Source organism: Chanos chanos, chromosome 5 (genome assembly GCF_902362185.1).
Source record: "Chanos chanos chromosome 5, fChaCha1.1, whole genome shotgun sequence".
NCBI classification, from domain to species: domain Eukaryota; kingdom Metazoa; phylum Chordata; class Actinopteri; order Gonorynchiformes; family Chanidae; genus Chanos; species Chanos chanos.
In genome coordinates, this window is record NC_044499.1 from 10,702,482 (window position 1) to 10,722,337 (window position 19,856).

General features: G+C 40.8%; 2 protein-coding genes across 2 annotated transcripts; both read left to right on the forward strand.

The window, feature by feature from the left end:
- Positions 1-3,190: 3,190 nt before the first annotated feature.
- Positions 3,191-13,896, forward strand: ftr66 (finTRIM family, member 66). The gene is made up of 7 exons (XM_030775789.1): positions 3,191-3,204; positions 10,343-10,943; positions 11,994-12,089; positions 12,375-12,596; positions 12,763-12,922; positions 13,062-13,121; positions 13,367-13,896. The coding sequence occupies exons 1-7, from the start codon at positions 3,191-3,193 to the stop codon at positions 13,894-13,896; spliced, it is 1,683 nt and encodes a 560-aa protein (XP_030631649.1).
- Positions 7,728-8,609, forward strand: myadmb (myeloid associated differentiation marker b). The gene has a single exon (XM_030775790.1). It carries the CDS (start codon positions 7,728-7,730, stop codon positions 8,607-8,609), a length of 882 nt encoding a protein of 293 aa, XP_030631650.1.
- Positions 13,897-19,856: the final 5,960 nt, after the last annotated feature.

Below are 19,856 nucleotides of genomic sequence, written 5' to 3' on the forward strand. Positions count from 1 at the left end.
AAGGTAAACTATATCGTTTAACTCCATGTGTATTCGTGAAAACACAAGATAACTGACATATATTATCAGGAGATGGAATGGCGAATTTTCATAGTCCGCTTCGGTGTTGTGGTAGAGATTGTTTACGGCGCTTTCGATCCTGTTGGTCGGGTACTTCCTCGCTGAAGAGTTTAGAAATTACCATCGAAAACGACGGATGCCCTCCCCCTCGTTTCGCGTTCATTGTCACTTCAGCAGTGACGCGTTGACACCTAGAGGTCAGGGCATAGCTAGTTCAAAGTAGACAAGCACAGAGAACCAGCGTAACGTATTGCCTCTCAAATAATTAACCATCATATTATTGCAAAAACGCATATCACCCTGGCACACCTTTCAGTGACATGACATCTATATGTAGCCTACTGGGAAAAGGGAGTTTCAGATTTGCTGTCAGATGAAAAAAATAAATATTGTTACTATTTACTTATATTATTAATTGGAGTCTCTACGTCCTCCCTGAAAAGTATGCATTTTCTCTAGCTTTCAGCATTAAAACGGAATAGGTTTAAATTGGCGTTTTCGTTCCAAGCACTCCGAACTGAATTCAGTTTCGCGTATAAATTAAGATAAGAGTTTACAAATTCGAAATTAAGAAGCTTTCAGAATACGAATGACCGTTCAACTTCAAATAATAATAGGCTACGTGGCGCAAAGGTTATCATCTACAGTGAGTAAACATAGGCTATTTCAACATTTTAAACATGATCTGATATGTAGGGCAAAGTTAATGCTTTTATTTTCATTACAAAAATATGTTTAGGGCAGCTAGACCGCTATTTCAAATTCAGATGCATTTGAAATGTGGACCGGTGAAATGTGGAAGGTCCAGATACTTCACGCAGACAAGTCTCGATTAACTTAAGAGACTTAAAATCGAGAACAACTATAGATGATGATGATGATCATGATGATAATAAAAAAGTATATTATGACACGTGACAACGACAAATACCAGGACGGAGACGCTCCCCACCCACCAACCGTATGAGTGATGGAAGTTAAAAAATTAACTGATAAAAATGGAGGTGATGAAAATGCATGTGAATTGAACAATAGAGCGGTAAAATGAATCAAGTGAAAATTATCAAATGATCTGATTTATTTAAAGCTGATTTGATTAAAACAGTCGTGATATGATGAGAACAGAGCTATGTTTCATCATTTTCATTCATCATTCATCATTCATCATTCACAACAGAAAAGTGCCATTTATCATTGAAGGAAAGTACCCTTAAGGGTGGAAGTAACAAAAATTAAATGATAAAAATGAAGGTGATGAAAATGGACGTGAACTTCAAAACAGAGGGGCACAAATGGATGTGAAATGAAAAATAGAGTGATCAATTGTCAGTTGACTTGATACAGTGTCGCTCTGATACTCAATTCAACTGACATTTATCGTTCACAGCAAGCAATTTTTGTTACTTCTGCCCAAAATGTCAATTAAAAACCACGCCCACTGACAAACTGATCAAGCAACTTGCAGGGAAGGGGCGCACAGTGGCACAGTGGCTAGCGCCATCGCCTCACAGCAAGACGGTCCCACACTCGATTCCTGGCTGGGTGGCCAGGGCAGAGTACGAATTATTCAATGACGGGGGGGGGTCAACTTTTTCTCCAGGGTTATGTGGCATAGGATATACAGATTTTTCGACCCCCCCCCCCCAACTCCCCTGAACTGTTGTTTTTACCTCTTTTACGGGGGTCCAAATCTTAGTTAGGGGGGTCAACCCCCCCCCCCCCGTAATTCAAACCATGGGCCAGGGTCCTTTCTGTGTGGAGTTTGCATGAGTTTGCAGTGTCTGCATGGGTTTTCCTTGGGACCACTGTGGTTTCCCCCCACAGACACTGCAGGTCAGGTGAACTGGAGACACTAAATTGCCCCCTAGGTTTGAATGTATGTGTGAGTGTGTTTATGTATGTGTCTGCCCTGCAATGGACTGGCGACCTGTCTAGGGTGTTTCCCCTGCTTTTTGCCCAATGAGCGCTGGGACGGGCTCCAGCACCCCGCGACCCTAATTAGGACAAGCGGCTTTGAAAATGAATGAACGAACTTGCAGGGAGCTGAGTACATTGTGCCGGTTGTGTCCTTCACCACCTTCTGAGCAGAGGCACAGCCGGGCACAACCAGCCACAATGGGCTTTAAATCAATCAAATCACTCGATAATTTATCACTCTATTTTTCATTTCACATCCATACCGCTCTGTTTTTCAATTCACATACATTTTCATTGCCTCCATTTTTATCGATTCATTTTTGTTATTTCCACCCCTCACACCAACCTGCCAAAAACTTGCGTTATGTATCTCAGTCACCGTCTAACTCTGTAAAGTCTTCAATTCACCTTTCAGTGCAGTAGGTGGCAGTATGTATCTTCAATTTTTGATGTGGCAACTAGTTCCCCGATTAGTTTTACCAAAGCATGCACCTAACGGTGTTATAGACCATTCCGTCATAGCCAATTGGTCAGCAGTTCTTTAAGCAAATTGTACTGAGGAATACTCCATTTAAAATCCAACGTAGATCTGTTACTTACTATACGATTTATGATGAAACTGCACAGGTTTCGCAATTGGGTCTTCTTTTTTTCATTGGGGAATGCTTTTATGTTTCATTAGAGAGCACATTACAGTTGATTAAAAAGGTCTCTTCTGTACAAACTACATTCTAAATATCTTGACTGAATTTAAAACCTCAGCTAAGTTTAGGGTTAGAATTCCACCTCTTCCACTTTCCACTTTCCACTGAATTCCACTTGAAGTCACGTTGCTGGAGAGAACATTTTGCATTTAACCGGCCACTGTATCACTTTATTATACTAATTTGATAGTGATCAACTTTTCAGGGGGGTAAAGTCTGTGCCAAATCAGGAAACTCAGTATAATTATCATTCCTCCATCTTCCATCATTCATTACATCATTCAAGCTTTCACACACTTCAAACAACTGATAGATAGACACCTATGTAGCCTTAGACTTCACTAAGAGGAGTGAGTTGTTACGCTGTTAGATTTTTTTGGATGTGGGTGTGGTCATGAGGAAATCAATAGCAATGTCCAGATGTATCAGACAGCAATGTTCTGGGCTTTAAAAATTATACAAACACATACAAACATACATACCTGTCTGATACCTTGCAATACCTTTGCATGGCTCAACAAATGCTGTGTTAGAGTATGAAGTAAAGAGTCTATGGTGATAGAACTTGCCCACAGTGGTGTGAATATGGAAGGCAACATTTCACTATGAAACATATTTTATACACACACACACACACACACACACACACACATATATATATATATATATATATATACACACACACACACATATACATACACACACACATACACATATACATACATACATATGTGTGTGTCTGTGTGTCTGTGTGTGTGTGTGTGTGTGTGTACATATATATTACACAAACACAAACACAAAACAATTCTTATTTAATTTATGTATATATAAATAAATATATTTTTATTTATATATATTTGATAAACTGTATGTATATTTGACACTGAGTCGACGCCTCACCAAATGTTTATGCGTTCACCATGGCAGTGATAGGCTACTTGTTGCAAGTCAAAAAGGGCATCTTGAAACAAAACAGGGGAATCCTTCCAAGAGGATCAAGATCATGTTTTAAGTCTCACTGTCTTGTGTTCTCTCCGGAAATTAGATTAGCATTGCATTAGTAAACAAATATGTGGTTTCCTAGACGACTGCATCTGTAACCTAGCAACCTTACCAAATATTGATGAAGCCGAAGACTTTTTTTTTCCAAATAACTTGAACTTCCACATTACTTGGAAAAAAAAAAAAAACTTTCATGGTACTTTCAGACCACTTCTAAAAATAATTGCATACCACCTGTTCAGGGCCATCAACAAGGTAAAGTACATTATATTTTATGATATAGATATATATCGTGATATACTTTCGACTCCTGTTTCACGGTTTGATAAAGCGTTCCCTTAAATAAGCAAAGCCATTTGACGAAATCCAAATGTGAAGCAGTCAAATCGGGAGAGTCTCAAAACCCGTTATTCATTTCCCCTCTGCTGATTCTTGCTCCCTTCAGCTCCTTGTTAAGTCCAGATAAAGTAGCTACATGTACACTGAGATAAAACAGAGTTAATGTTTTTCCCACGTAATTAAAAAACAAACAAACAACCCCCCCCCCCCCCAAAAAAAACAGCATTGCTGTTTGCAGCGTCACCGCAAGCCTGTGGATTTCTATGGCACCGTATTCGCTCTCCCTTCTATAAGTTATTATTTTGTCCACGATTCTCAAAATGACTGAATAAATTTAAGAGAGGGAGAGAGAGAGAGAGAGAGAGAGAGAGAGAGAGAGATGAAACAACGGCGACGGGTTTACCTAATTTGGCGTGAAAGGATGGGTGGGGTGCAAAAGGGCTTTTCTCTCCACACTCGTTGTGAAGACAAGATTGCCTGAAAGGTCGTATCATAGTGCACATCTCAGTGTTTTTGACTGGCGAAGATAAACGGCATAGAATCGAAGGATCAACAGGTAATCGAGATTTCTAAACTTTCTACCTTACGGTGAAGTACATTTTAGTTCAGATTACATTAATAAATTTGCTTGACAATTTGGCAAGGCATGTAAACACGCCGATTTGGCTATTTCTTGCTCATGCCTATGTTCTTGCCTATGTTTTTGCAAGTGTAGTGGTTTGCTGCCATTTATACGGTGTATATTTCTGTGTGGGCATTTTACACAGTGGAAAGCGCTCCAAGTCACTTGACAGATCACCTCTGGGCAGTGTGTGTGCAAAATTAACGGTATGAGGGCTTTGGCAGTTTAGTAATACGGCGTTAGTGTTACGTTGATAAAACTTATTACCAGAAATCTTTCGACTGTTTGAGAGTAAAAGAACATTTTCAAGAAAACACCCAAATGGGTTCTTTCCTCATTTGTCACTGGTGTAACCAGCACAAAGTTATGTTGTCAGGGCGCGGTGCGTGCGTAGAGGCACACCCACAGCACCAGTTCCAAGCGCAGTATTAGGCATATACGCGTGTTGACGGTGTTGGCAATAAATGCATGAATAGTCACACAAAATATTATGAAACACATAGTTAATTATTTTGGTTTGTGTGTGTGTGTGTGTGTGTGTGTGTGTGTGTGTGTGGTTGAGAGAAAGAATATGACAGTTCGACTTTATACAACTCCTTGTGACCGCTTGTTACATGAAACTGGTCGAATGTTTTAGTAATAACAGCCGTGATTAGTCTTTCTTGATAAAGATAGACACTGATGACAGATCTATGGTGTAGTTTTGCGCCCCCCCCCCCCCACCCCCCGCCCCTCAAAACCCTTAACTTATGAATTAACCCTTAACTTATGCAAATCAAGAATTGAATAACTACGCAATTGTTTTGTCCAAGTGGTGAATTTTCTGGACATTCTGCTAGGTCCTGGAAAGAGATATGTGTCTGATTATGCTTAAGATAAAAAAAAAACTAATCCCATTTTATTATAGTTGGGTCAAGAACATGAAATACTCAGAACTTTTCTACAAAAGAGAGTGAATAAAAAAAAACACAATGTGAGATTATTTGTTTTCTGATCTCTCTCAAACATTGTTGGTTTGGTAATACTATACAGAGCAATATAGGCCTGTGGAAGATAATGAGATCATCATTCTCCACATCAGCACAGATGAAGTCTCATTGTGTTCTCTAGTTCCATGGGAACAGAGGCTGGCAGAAGCAGTACTCTGTCTCTGGTCAGTCTGAGTTTATGGCTGTTTAACCTGATTATGGATTAAATTTAGTTACTCTTGCCATGCCATGGTGCAGCCCGTGACCTCTAAGACACTGTGTCCAGCTGGAATACTGTATTACTCTTTAGTGAATGGAGGATGGAAGTTTGTGTTGTGAGTCTATTACTGTAATATCCTGTTTTCCATTGTCTCTTACATGCTGTTACTGTTGATCAAGGCCTATTTAAAGCTGCATACTACAGGGCAATCCCATTGTGCTTGTGAAAGTATCACTATGTGACTGAACAGGCAGTAGGACTAATGTCATTTATCATATCATCAGACTCTAAGTACCTTGTAACAGGCAGGGAAACAGCTGGAGTGATCATTAGACTGATTAAATTTTGGATTGGACGATAAAGAGCTATGGAGAGCATAGTGTAAGAAGAAGTAAGAGAGGAATGAAGAGACAATGTGACAGAAGTGGAGAGGGATAGAGACAGAAAGAGAGAGAGAGAGAGAGAGAGAGAGAGGGAGAGAGGGAGGGAGGGAGGGAGGGAGAGAAATTGGGGAGTAATGGGAGAGGGGACTAAGGAAAAGTCCTTTGACTCATCGTTTGAGGGAGCCTGCACATCTGGAAGAGATCGGCTGGAAGTTGGAAAATCTGACACTGAGCAACTGGAGAGTGTGAGATGGTCAGAGGTGAAGGAGGGGAGAGGAAAAGTGTGAATCACTGCTCTGCTATTCCTGCCATTACTCTGTTTAAAATATGAGCCCTGTTTTAGTCGAGAGGACGACGCAATAGTTCGCCTAACTCGTTGTCTAGCTGTAACCACCCAGCTGTGACTGAATCTGTCTGTCTACCACTCTCTTTCTGTTTATAGGCTCAGTCTGTTATCTTCCTTTTACTACCACTATTTCCTCACTCATTTTTGACCATACCCCCCCCCCCCCCCCCCCCCAACACCTTACCCCCCATGAAAGATTGCTCCAGAATTGTAAACAGGCGTGGTTCCACACTATATGTCAGTCCCTTAGTGTAAACTGAAGAAACACAGAGATTCCTGGCTTCTCGAGGACTGTGTGGGAGAGCCGGACGAGGGGGTTGAATGGTCTAATTGTCAGCGTATCTGTCCCCTCCCACAGAGGTTGATGACAGATGGAGTGTGGGGTTGAGTAAAGGTCCTGGTTGTGTCATGCTCGTCTAAATAGCTGGAATACATTTGTGAAAGACTCTTAGAGAACCACTGGCACAGCCTCCTTGTCAGCGGTCCCATAGAATCCTTAGAGGGATTTTGTAATAATAGTTGGGAAACTGAATGAAATGGAAAGAATTTCTGCTAGTTGAATCCAGTTGACAAGTACCAAGTTTGTGCGAAATGAATGCGCAAATATAGTTTTCTGGAGTTGTCTGGTTGGATTGGGAATAGAATATTTATTGCTGATAGAGAAATAATTGCAGTAGTTATCATAAGTAAGCCCATTCCAACTTAGCTGCATGTAATTACATGTTGCATGTCATTTTCAGTAGGTTTTGAGAAATATATTAATAAAAAATTGCTTCGAAGTCATTATTTTCTGTTAAAGTGTAAGTAACTAACATGAAAGCAGCTTTGTAACAGTAGAGTTGATGTGCCTTCTTTGTTAATTGCAGACTGAACTTGCCACCTGTCAAACTGGCCTACAGATAGTCTCTGTTTGTTTATTTTGTGAGTCAGAGTAAAGGAGGTAGGTATTTTAAGTTGAACACAGTTTAATATTTCACGGTAATAAACTCTAACTTTCATTTCATTATTTCCTCAGGTATCCTTTAGGTGAAAAGCAAAAAACAGATAAAGAAGCTGCCAAGACAAACTACCCTGATAGACTACATCAATCCACAGGAGATCCATCTTCAAGTGGCAAGCGTGTCCAGTTCACCCTTTCAGTTTCCAGTTAGAATCCGTGTCCTACAATGCCTGTGGTTCTACGCTCTTCACCCCTTCTGTGGGTGCGTGTGGTTGCCATGGTGTTCTCTTGTGTGGCGTTCAGTTGTGCACTACACGGCGGGGCACTGACTCACGGCACAGGCGACTGGTGTGTGTTCTGCTGGAGCTTCAGCTTTGCTGGGACACTGCTAGTGCTACTGGTGGAGCTTTTTGGCCTCCAGACACGAGCACCCGTCTCCTGGAAGAACTTCCCCATCACCTTTGCCTGCTTCGCGTTGCTCTTCTGCCTTTCCGCCTCCATTATCTTCCCTCTGTATTTTCTCAAAGGGTACGCAGGCCGTAAGGAAATCCAAGACTATCGCATCGTGTCAACGGTCTTCTCCTGTCTGGCCACCATCGCCTACCTGAGTGAGGTGAGCCTGAGCAAGGCGCGGCCGGGAGAGGTGGCCGGCTACATGGCCACGGCACCGGGTCTGCTGAAGGTGTGCGAGACCTTCGTGGCCTGCGTCATCTTTGTCTTCATCAGTGAACCGGTGTCTTACGATAGGGTCGTTGCGCTCAAGTGGTGCCTGGCCGTTTACTGCATTTGCTTCATCCTGTCGGCAGCCGTTATCATACTGTGTGTCTTGGAATGCACGGGCTGTCTGCCCTTTCCCTTTGCCCGCTTCCTGTCTGCCTACGTCCTTTTGGGCGTGATTCTGTACATGTCAGCCACCGTCCTGTGGCCGCTCTATCAGTTCAACGATGATATGGGGGGAAGGAGCCATAGGCCTAGTGACTGTGCATCTTCCGTAGGACTTTGCCCTTGGGATAAAAGGATGGCTGTGGCTATCCTTACTGCCCTGAACTTAATTTTGTATCTGGCCGATATGATCTACTCTGCAAGGCTGGTCTTTGTGACTGTTTGATGTAAGGGATGGAGCAAGTAAGGAGAATAGGTGAGAGGATTCAGAGAGGAGGGGAGAGGTATGGGGGGAAAAAAAGAGAGGAAGGGAAAGATAGGGTAGGTAGAGACTGAAACATAGAAAGTAAATACTGAGATAAGATTTCTTGAGCAAAGTATTGAAGTAGATAAAGTCACTGTAAAATTTTGTACTGCAATTTCATATCTGGCCCTGTTTCTTGAAATCATATCTATACCAAAGAAATGCTGGCTCTAGGTCATATCAGACAATGTAAGTCCACACTGTATAAATTGCATTTCTATAACCTGCTCATTAATAATTACAAATTAGTTATAGCAATGGCTAAACTGTTTAAAACATTTTAGACCTGCTGGTTTACATCTTAATTTGACTCATTTATCTGCTGTATTCATGAATATGTGTATTCTCTTTCATTGCTTGTCTTTTATAACAGTATTGTGCAGAAAACCACCATTGTCAGTATTTCACAGCGACATAATTGAGACAAGAATATTTGTTGTTATTGTTGTTGTTGTTTGGATTTTATTTAAAATTATCCACATTAAACACTTTTTTGACTTTCACTTGACCTAAAATATCTTTGACAACCAAAATATACTGTCACGTATCAAATCTATCTGACATGACACTTGATCTGTAGTTTTATATTGGTGCTTCATTTTACAACATGTGCCCTCTTAGGACACAAATCTGTCAGTGTTAATGGATAAGGAATTATTTTGTATGATTTGTTCGTTTCTCAACATTTGATATGTTGGATCCAAAAACAAAAAAAATAACCATTTGGTAATTGCAAATTCTGAATCATGTAAATGCTTCATTTAATTTTGACAGTGAGCGGTAGCATTGAAACCATGAGTTTTTGTTTGCTTTAAAAAAGTTATACCCACCGTGGCTTTATAAGTTTCAACATCCTATGTACTCCCTAGAGTTTGCAAATGATTCGCTGTATTCATGATTGTTATAAAATATTCGTAGCTTTCCCCGTATAGGTCTTGCAAATAGCATCATTTTCAGTTAGAGGACTAACACAAAAACAAGAAGCATCAAGTTAAATGTGCTTTTTTTTATGTTGTTTGCTGTCCTGACTATCTGGGAATAGTGTGTGTGTGTGTGTATGTGTGTGTGTGTGTGTGTGTGTGCGTGACTGTTACAGACTGTTACAGTGCTCAGTGCTTGATTTGAGAATGTTCTCATTGTATTATCAAAGAGGTTCACTGCCTCGTGAGCAAATACGTCTTCTCTTGCTAACTGTATGTGTATTTTTTTCCCCCTCACTGTTTCACTGTGCCGATAGAATGAGAATATAGCACACCAGCATTGTTGTATAAATGTAATCCAGTTTCTGAATAAATGCCATGAAATGGAAATGAGATTGAACTCTGATATTTCTCTGTCTTTCTTTATGTTTTACATTCCAGCGTGTATCTCTGTCTGAGACAGCCTTCCCTCTCTTAGTTTCCTTGTTTAAAGTTATCTGTGTATGGAGAGATAGGGACCATCTATTGTGTCTCTTTCATTTATGCACATTCATGCAAAAGCATATACATGCAGCCTCTCACACGCACGTTCACACACGTGCACTCACACTCACACACACACACACACACGCAAGCAACTCACCTCCCAGGTACTGGAGGGTGTGGTTCAGTCAGTGTCATAAATAGCTTCACATCTTTGACAACCTGCATCATTTCTGCATTTCATTGCTAGAGTATGGAGGGACTTATGGAGCGCGAACAGTTTTGTTGTCCAATATGCCTGGATTTACTGCAAGATCCAGTGGCAATTCCATGTGGGCACAGTTACTGCATGGGATGTATTAAAGGTTACTGGGGTAAGGATGACAAATCTAAGGTTTTCAGCTGCCCTCAGTGTCGACAGAGCTTCAGCCCAAGACCCATTCTGAACAGGAACACCATCTTGGCTGAAATGGTGGAGAAACTGAGGAAGACTGAGCCGAAGAAGAGCGGACTCCAAACTGCTACGACTTCTGCTCACGTGTTCGCCGTACCGGGAGATGTGGAGTGCGATTTCTGTACTGAGAAAAAGCGTAAAGCTGTGAAGTCCTGCCTGGTGTGTCTGGCGTCTTACTGCAACGCTCACCTCCAGCCCCACTATCAGTCAAACGCCCTGAAGAAGCACAGGCTGATCGAAGCCTCCATGCATCTGCAGGAGAAGATCTGCCCTCATCACGATAAAATTTTGGAGATATATTGTCAAACGGATCAACAGTGTATCTGTTTATTGTGTGTAATGGATGAGCACAAAGGTCATGACACAGTCTCTGCTGCTGCAGAGAGTGCAAAAAAACAGGTAGAACGTCTATCTCCTACTACTTCTTAATAAGGTGCAATAAGCTATTACAAAACTAGATATAACTTAGATTAACCATTCAGTCATATACTATAATATATTCCTTTTACACTACTGTATTGTAATATCTGTTTTTAATTTATTAGATAACCCTCAGCATAATCTTGGGTGTAAAGGGAATCCTAAGACAGCACGATGTGATTATGTATACTTTTATGACGCAGAGGGGAAAGGGCAAGGCAATGACAGTTTATTATTACTTTAACCACTGTTGGGCAACCAGTGACTGAATTGAGTAACTCATTGAATTTGGACAATCAATAAACAGACATTTTTCTCTGCCATAAATACGATCCCATTTTGACGTGGCTTGCAATATAACTCGTTACGACTAGGATACAGAATGAAAAATACGTGAGGTTCTTAATAATGGAGAATTAACATATCCTCAGGACTGTAAAATTGAGTTGAATAATAATAATAATAATAATAATAGTAATAATAATAATAATAATAATAATAATAAAAGATCATTGTGATTGGTCCTCTGATAATCATCTCAGTTGTAGGTAAAGGCGAAAGGCAGTATCATGAAAGACTTCCTCTTTCACATTCAAATGACAGGCATATAACAATCATCCCCTCTGTCTTTCTTCCCTCACTTTTACAACAATAGATAGTCATCTGTGACCATTATCCAGTCAGAAACAAGGCTGATCTGATTCTCATAGTCTTGTGGGCTGCTACTTTGAATACTGTCATATGCATATACAAAACACGTCCATCTTATTTGTTTATGTCATTTACTGTATTGAAGATTGTGTTAGTCGTGTTGTAATAACTGTATAAGACGTGCCCCATATTCAGACTCAATTAATGTTTTCAGCGCTGTGGTCACACACGCTCGTCAAATCTCGCTTGATAAAGACAGCTTGCCTAAACGTATCATGTCGGTTATATAAAACGTGAATAGTCATTTACTTCTCCAAGTTTACATAGCGTACTTTTATCGCAAATGTCTTGTCATAAAACATTACTGCCTCTTTACAGAAACAACTGGGGATGCTGAGACGGAAATTCAAGGTTAAAATCCACGCCAAAGAGAAGGAGCTGCAGGAGCTAAGACAGGCGCTGGACTCTCTGAGGGTGAGGTTAAAAAAAAAAAAAAAAGGAAGAAAGAAACTGTAAGATTTGCGGTGGTCCGCAAAACTGCTTTTCTTTTTGAACAGAAAGAAACTTGAAACAGAAACTTGGCTTCTCAAAATGAAATGAACATGAGACTCAACTGAACTGAACTGAACTGCTAGATGCTCAAACCTATTGTAATAGAATCGAGATGATAACATTTTAACTTTAGGTGAGAAGCAGACTCAATGAAAAGTCAAACTCTGTGGTTCTCTCTCCTCAACAACTGTTTGCATATTTTGACAGAGCGCTGCACATGCAGCACTGGACAACAGTGAGAAAATCTTTGCTGAGTTGATGCAGTCCATTGAGAGACGGCTTTGTGAAGTCAGAGAGCTTGTCGAAACACAAGAGGAGACTGCCACAGGTCTCCTGATTCCACTGGAGCAAGAGATTGCTGAGCTTAAGAGGCAAGATAATGAGTTAGAACTGCTGGTAAACACAGAGGATCACATTCATTTCCTTCAGGTAATAGTCACAAGGTGTCATTTTGGCATTCAAGGTATACACAGATGACTGAAAAGGATGATTCTGGAATCTTCTTGTAGAGCAAGCGAAGTTATATCTCTATTAACTGTGTAATTCTATCGCTCCAACATAATCCCCTCTCTCTATCTTTCTTCTGTCTCTCTAGACATATCAGTCTTTCTCTGCCCCTGTGGTACTAGATGATCTGCCTAGTGTCACCATCTCTCCACTCTTTGATTTTGGAAAGATGAACTCTGCCGTCTCCGGGCTGAAGAAGAGAGTGGAGGATGTGCTTAAGGTGGAATGGCCCAAGATCTCACGTGCAGGTGAGTGAAGAGCCTGTGTGGGTTCCTCCCTCGCATCTACAATGATCTTTTCCGTGGTTGATAGTGATGTGAAACCCCTTGAATACTTTCTCATTGTTTAACTGTCATCATTTAAGGAACTGTACTCTTTTCTCTGTAGCCAGCTCAGTGAAAATTGTTCAGAGCCCAGTGCCAAAGATCAGACCTGAGTTCCTATATCGTAAGTTCATCATTTTCTGTTTTCTTTGAACACACACACACACACACACACACACGCATACACACACACATACACAAATATATGTATGTATATGTACACAGTATATATATAATAAATATACACACACACACACACACACACACACACACACACATATATATGGATAAATGTATTTATGTGTCATTTCTCTCACTCCTTCTCTTCATCTCTCCATCTCCCTCTCTCTCTCTCTCTCTTTCCACCAGATTCCTGTCATCTCGTACTTGACCCCAGGACAGCTCACAGAGACTTAAGCCTGTCTCAGGAGAACAGGGTAGTGACGGTGCGAAACAGAGAGCACTCATGCCCTGACCACCCAGAGCGCTTTGATTACTGGTGCCAGGTGCTAGCCAGTGAAGGGCTGTCTGGCTGCTATTACTGGGAGGTTGAATGGAGTGGCATGGGGGTAAACATGGCTGTGGCGTATCAAGATATAGTTCGAAAAGGAGAAGGAAACAATTCTCATTTTGGGCACAATGAGAAATCCTGGAGCCTGTTCTGCTCCAAGAAAGGTTATGCCTTTTGGCACAATAATGTGGTCACTAAAATACCGGGCTCCGGTTCACCTAAAATAGGTGTATATCTAGACCACAGGGCAGGGAGTCTGTCCTTTTACAGTGTCTCTGACACCATGACTCTAATCCACAGAGTCCAAGCCACTTTTACCAAGCCCCTCTTCCCTGGCTTTGAGTTTGCATGTTACAGAGCTTCTATCAGATTATGTCAGATGGAATAGCATAGATGTGTGTGTGTCAAATTCAAGAGGAAGAATACAGCTGCGAAAGATAAGATTCAGAACGTGCGAAAAAAAAAAAAAAAAGCCAAAGTAAACCTGTGGCCTTTTTTTTTTTTTTTGCATTTTTGCTCCGAGTATGATCTGATAAAGGTTGCCTCAGCGAAAATGTCGTCCAGATTGATCATGTTCTGTATCCATGGTGACAAACGTTTTGATTCTTATGTTTTGAATATCATATATGGTCTATATATGACTCGCGCTTTCTCGCTCTGTCACTGAGAGTATATACGTAAAGCTGTGTTTATGTCTGGTCACATGTACAGAACAGTATACTTTTAAATGTGCGTTGAAATCCCCCCGGCAAGAGAAAGAGCCTTCTCGGTTTGACCCAGTCGTTTCCATTCATGGCATTCTCCTTGGGGTTGCTGTTATTTCAACACACTCAGTGCTGACTCACTCTTTTAATAAACAGTTTGCAAGCTGTATTCTTTCCACCATTGTCTCACAGCAGGAATGAACCCTCTAAATTTTAGTTTTTAATTCTGAATCTACAGATAATTATTCAACACATTACTGCTTTCACTGTTCAAGTAATTTTCCCTTTACATATCACTTCTAGTAATTTCTTTTCTTTTTGTACATAGAGAATACATTCAATGTAAACTTCCTACTGTGAATGCACTTGTTATGTATTTGAGATTGTCAAATTAAATAAATAACTAACTCAATAAATAAACAAATACAGAGATTGTCATACTGACAATACTTCCATATGGTCAGCACATTCTGGGATAGCAGGAAATCATCTACCAGTGAGTCATAAATAATCAGGAAAAAGCCCAGTATACCAAGTGTTCCTGGAACAGTAACATATACACACCCCAATTTGAGATTATTAATCTTAGTTATGGTGTTAATTATACATTTCAGTAATAGATCCTAAAGTAAAAAAAAATTTATAAACAAGTAACTAGGATGAACTGCCTCGACTTGTTATTGAGTGTGTCTGGTATGGCCTTGTTTCTTATCAGCTGACTGGTTCACAAATAAAAGAAAAATCAATTTTCTAGTCCTTAGGTCTTGCTTTGTGGGTGCTACAGAGTTTATGTTTTCATCTCATTTTACAATGACGCCTTTAAAAGCTTACAAATGAAATAATGGCTCCCCCTGGTGGTTAAATAAGATTAAGATTAAATCTCCGTGATCACACTCACACACACACACTGTGAAGAGCGAGCAGTGAATTTGACCTCTGTATTGAACCCATCTTTACACATCACTAGTGAGCACACACAACCACTAGGCAGTGGGCAGCACACCTGCACCCAGGGGGGCAGTTGGGGGTTAAGTGCCTTGCCCAAGGGGCACTTCAACTGTGGACGTTTTCCTGCTGGTCCTGGGAATCCAACCAGCAACCTTTTAGTCGCAAGCCTGCTTCTCTAGCCCTTAAGCCACAGGCTTTTTGTTCTTTTGGTTCTGTTTCACCTGCATGAAACAGAGCAAAAAGCAAAAAGATCAAATCTGCAAAGTGGAAATGAAGACAAAACTAAATGTTGTTGTTAAGAAGCTATCTCATCTACTCTCCTCTGTGGCCTCCGATTTGGGGCAGTAGTCCTCCTGGTAACCCTTCAGTTTTGACTCAAGTATGAGAGCAGGTGGAAAGCAATATTACTATTTTAAAAAATGGGCAAAAAAATTCTGTTTAGAAAAGCAGAAACAAATATGAAACTAATGTGAAATACCAGAATTTGAAAAGTGGAAATTAAATTACTTGTAAAGCAAACAAAATATCTATTTCAATAACATTCATTCACTCACACACACACACAGACACGCACACACAGACACACACAGACACACACACAAACATACGCGCACACACACACACACACACACACAGACACACAGTTTCTTTGGAGGTTCAAAATGTCCTTTTGGCTGTTCCCTGTAGATACATATGCACATACGCGCCAACTGTGTTTAAGGACTGCTGGGAACATTTTCCAGGAATGTATCAAGCTTCCAGCGTAGGACCTCTCTCCCTCCCTATATCTGATAATGAATAATATCCTTTTGGTTCAGCGGGTAAGAGATTTTAGTCTCCAGGCTGCTCTTCCTGCTCCTTGTTACATTGGACCAAGAGATGCTGAGTGAGAAAACATAGAGTCATAAATTTCAGCCTGGTATGCCATTTAATTTTCATCTCCAGTCACACTAGCAATCACGTCTTAAAGAAACGCAGACTGATTTACTGCACCACACCATTGCGACAGAGAAGCTGTCCTCATCTTGATGAAACTGTTGGAGATTTACTGTTGGAGATGGATAAGCAATCTTGGGTATGTGGTCAAAAAACACAGTAGACTTATAATACCACACTGTTAGTGAAACAAGAGAATCAGGTCAGAATTTTAACCACTATCATCCCATAGCCAAATCAATCAACCAGGAAGTCTATTGATGCCAGTGCCCTCGAGCTGAGTGAGTGAATGAAGGAGTCATCATCTACTCAAATGACTTTCACTCGCTCAAAATAAGAATAAATATGGACGGTTTCTTAACCATTTTTATATGATTGTGACAAGAAAAAGTGGTGGTATTTCATGGTTTTGCTGAAACCATTTATCAAATGGTCATGGAGCTTTTTTTTTAGTGGATCGGTGAGAGGAAAGTTAAGATAAACTCCATAAAATAAAATCGGCAAGATAATAAGGGAGATTGCACATATGTAGGACATATGACAGGAAACATAACAGATTTCTAACAGTGTCAACAGAGGCTGATATGCAATAGATATTTAAATCTTCTTGTAACGGCTACCGTTCCTGTAATGCCGACCTTGTAATGTCTGCCATTTTGAATGACACCCGGAAGAATCACTTTGCTGATATGGAACCCTTGTGGAACCAAAATGAATCCACAACTGATCCAGTATGTCTATTAACCGATATCTAATTCGTTATTTTTTCAGATGGTTGAAATGTGCTTTTCTTCTCTCTGCTGGTCCGTTTAACAGCCTTCAGCGCAGACAGTGGAAATGAAGCGTGTCAGAGCCCCCTGTAAGCTGATGAGCTACCCTGGCAGAGGGAGCATGGTGGTGATGGAGCTGACAGAACACTACAGTGAGTGAGACAGAAGACGTGAACGGCTGATGAGAAGCTGGATCCGGCCTCGAGAATAGAGACCATCCCCATATGGGCTAAAAACACATTCCTTAAGATCTTCATTTAAATACTCTCTGAGAACAAAGTAATATTAGATCATATTAATTTTGCCATGTAAGCAGATATGCAATGAATGCATCCAGTTAAACACCCTGATAAATACTTAAGGTGGTTATTAAATCAGAGTTATTAAATCTAGATTTTTAAAGATCGACTCAAAAGCATGTGTATGACCAGTCATTTCTATAATAAAGCTTTAAAGAGCCAAATGTTTGCTGCCTAAGTAGAGCAGACAGACACACACATTATCACAGCAGCAGACACAGCTCTGGCAGGATCTACGTCTGAGACTATTTGGACTTCAGGAGAGGATATTTGAATCTAGGACATTTGCACTGTACTTTATTGTCTTATGAAAAGATCTGTAGAAAATCCTCCTGTCCTGCTTTCTCACCTGTTCCGTCTCACTGTCCTATCGGTGCTGTCAAACCAACGTACAAATGTAGCACTGCTGTAGTTCACCTTAGTGCAAAAGACCGTAGGCAAGTACTCCCAAAGTTACAGAGCATAACGCTGTAACACATATCCGGATGGTGGCATGCCATGGAATTAGTTATGTATTTAGAAGTGAAGGAATGATCTCTGAAAATGGCCCCTAAATCTTACCCCAAGCCAGCGGGATGGAAATCGTCCAGATTCTGGAGTCAAAGACCCGGAGCAGACGGTTTTAAGTGTAAGTGTCTTGATGGTGAGAGAGACAGATGTGAACCTTGTGTAAGAGAATTCTGATGCGGTACAGAAGTATCTCTTAGATGCTTTTATAACTCCCAAGAAGATTTACATTTGTAAGATTTATCAGTTTTAAGTAAACTTTCCACTTGCTGTCAGTTTAGTTCACCATCATCAACTTCAAAAGAGGGATCTTTGTCCACCAGAGGGCAGTGTTTAAACAGCCTGTCTCTTTTGGTGCTGTGAGGTGGACTCCAGTAATATTCCATGACATGGCTATATTCCACAACACTCACCTTCACCACAATATGATAAAAACACAACATAACACAGATGTAGACACCTTTTGAAAAATATCTACGCTGAAAACGAACAAAATTCATTCTTTTTCGTTCTACTCATGCAATGTAATGATAACAAGCAGCAGAGTCCCGGAGATTAAACTCTTATTCTCTTTGGTATCTTGAACCCAGAAAATGCGTTTCCTGACCTCAACCAATCAACAGTGATGTTTAAGGCTAACTGTCTGACCTGAGTGCCCAGTGTGTTCTGTGAGAGCCACTGTGGGTCTCAATAGCACTGGGAGGTGGAGGATTGAGAGCTACGTCTGTGGTTTATTGACATGAAAACAAAGGGCACAGGTAATGATGGTAAACTATAAACAATACTTAAGGGAAGCTGTTTGTCAGGCTTTGTTTGAGGGGATCACGAAACAGTGGAATGAGAATAAAAAGCATTTAAAAAGTATATGAAAAAGTACATTTACATTTAAAAAACACATACACACAAGACTGAGACAACCAGAAACATAAGAATGGATTAACACGGGAAAAAGATGACATTCATAATTTATTTAGCAAACATATTAAAAACATTAGTTCCATTCAAATATGCAGTCTTTAGGATGTAACAGTTATCTATAAACATAATTACAACTGTGCCCCTGCATTGAGCTGTCCCTCACCTAAACAACGGTGGGGGTACAGCAGTCTTCTACTACAGGCAACTGCCAAAATAAAGGAAAAACACCAACAACAAAGTGTTTTAACAGGGTGCTGGGCCGCCACAACAGTGTCAGTGTCTCTTTGCATAGATTGTACAGGTTTTAGGCCTTAGACGAGTTTCACTGAGTCTTCACAAAGTTTCTACGAGTTTTGGGCTTAAGAAAAGTTTCAGTGTGCCTTTGCATAGATTCTTAAACCGTTTCTAAGTCTATTAGAGGGACGTGACAGCATTAATTCAAAAAGATTCCATCATGTGGTCTTTTGTTAGGACTAGTGGGAAATTATCTCCAGCAATGCCTCAGAACATCAAGAAAGTATTCAATCATTTTCATGCTCATCAAAACTTTCAGTGACCGCTCGTGCCACGCGAAATGGGCCGTTTCCATCCCGGAAAAGACCGCTCCCGTCGCGACGGAAAGACTTCTCCGCTCGATCAAAGCAATTCCGCAGAAAGGGGTTGCGTTTATCTACGTTCACCTCTAAAGGGTTAGATGAACCTGGACCACGCCAGGAGAACGCACCCCACACAATAACAGAGAGCCGTCAGAACCTTCCTCTCTCTGGGGAACAAGCACTCTCTGGCTCCGAGGTTTCTTTTGGCATGTACCACACATACACTCGTCTGCGCTTGATGAGAGCAGCACGGAGGATGATTCATCCGACCATGGAACTTTTTTTTTTTTTTTTCCCCACTGCTCAGCAGACCGCTGCCTGCGTTCCTTCAACCGCTTCACTTACTAATGTGCATCTTCAGGTCTAATAAGGGGTTTATGCACAGTAACCAAACCACAATATCCAAATCTGTTAGGTTCTACAGGGACTGCTCCTAATGACACTCCTTACTCATACTCGACACTAATATCGGCATGGCAGTTCATTTCGAGCGGCGCAACTGTTTTGTGTATCATCTCTAACCCATGTAGAGACGTTACAGTTGAGGAGGATGCCCATTTGACCACAGTTCGCTCTAGTTGATGATGTCCTTACCTCAGACTTCCTTAACAACATTGCCTGAACAATCTTTTTTTTTTTTTTTTTTACTGAAGCTCCAGCCAAACTTGCT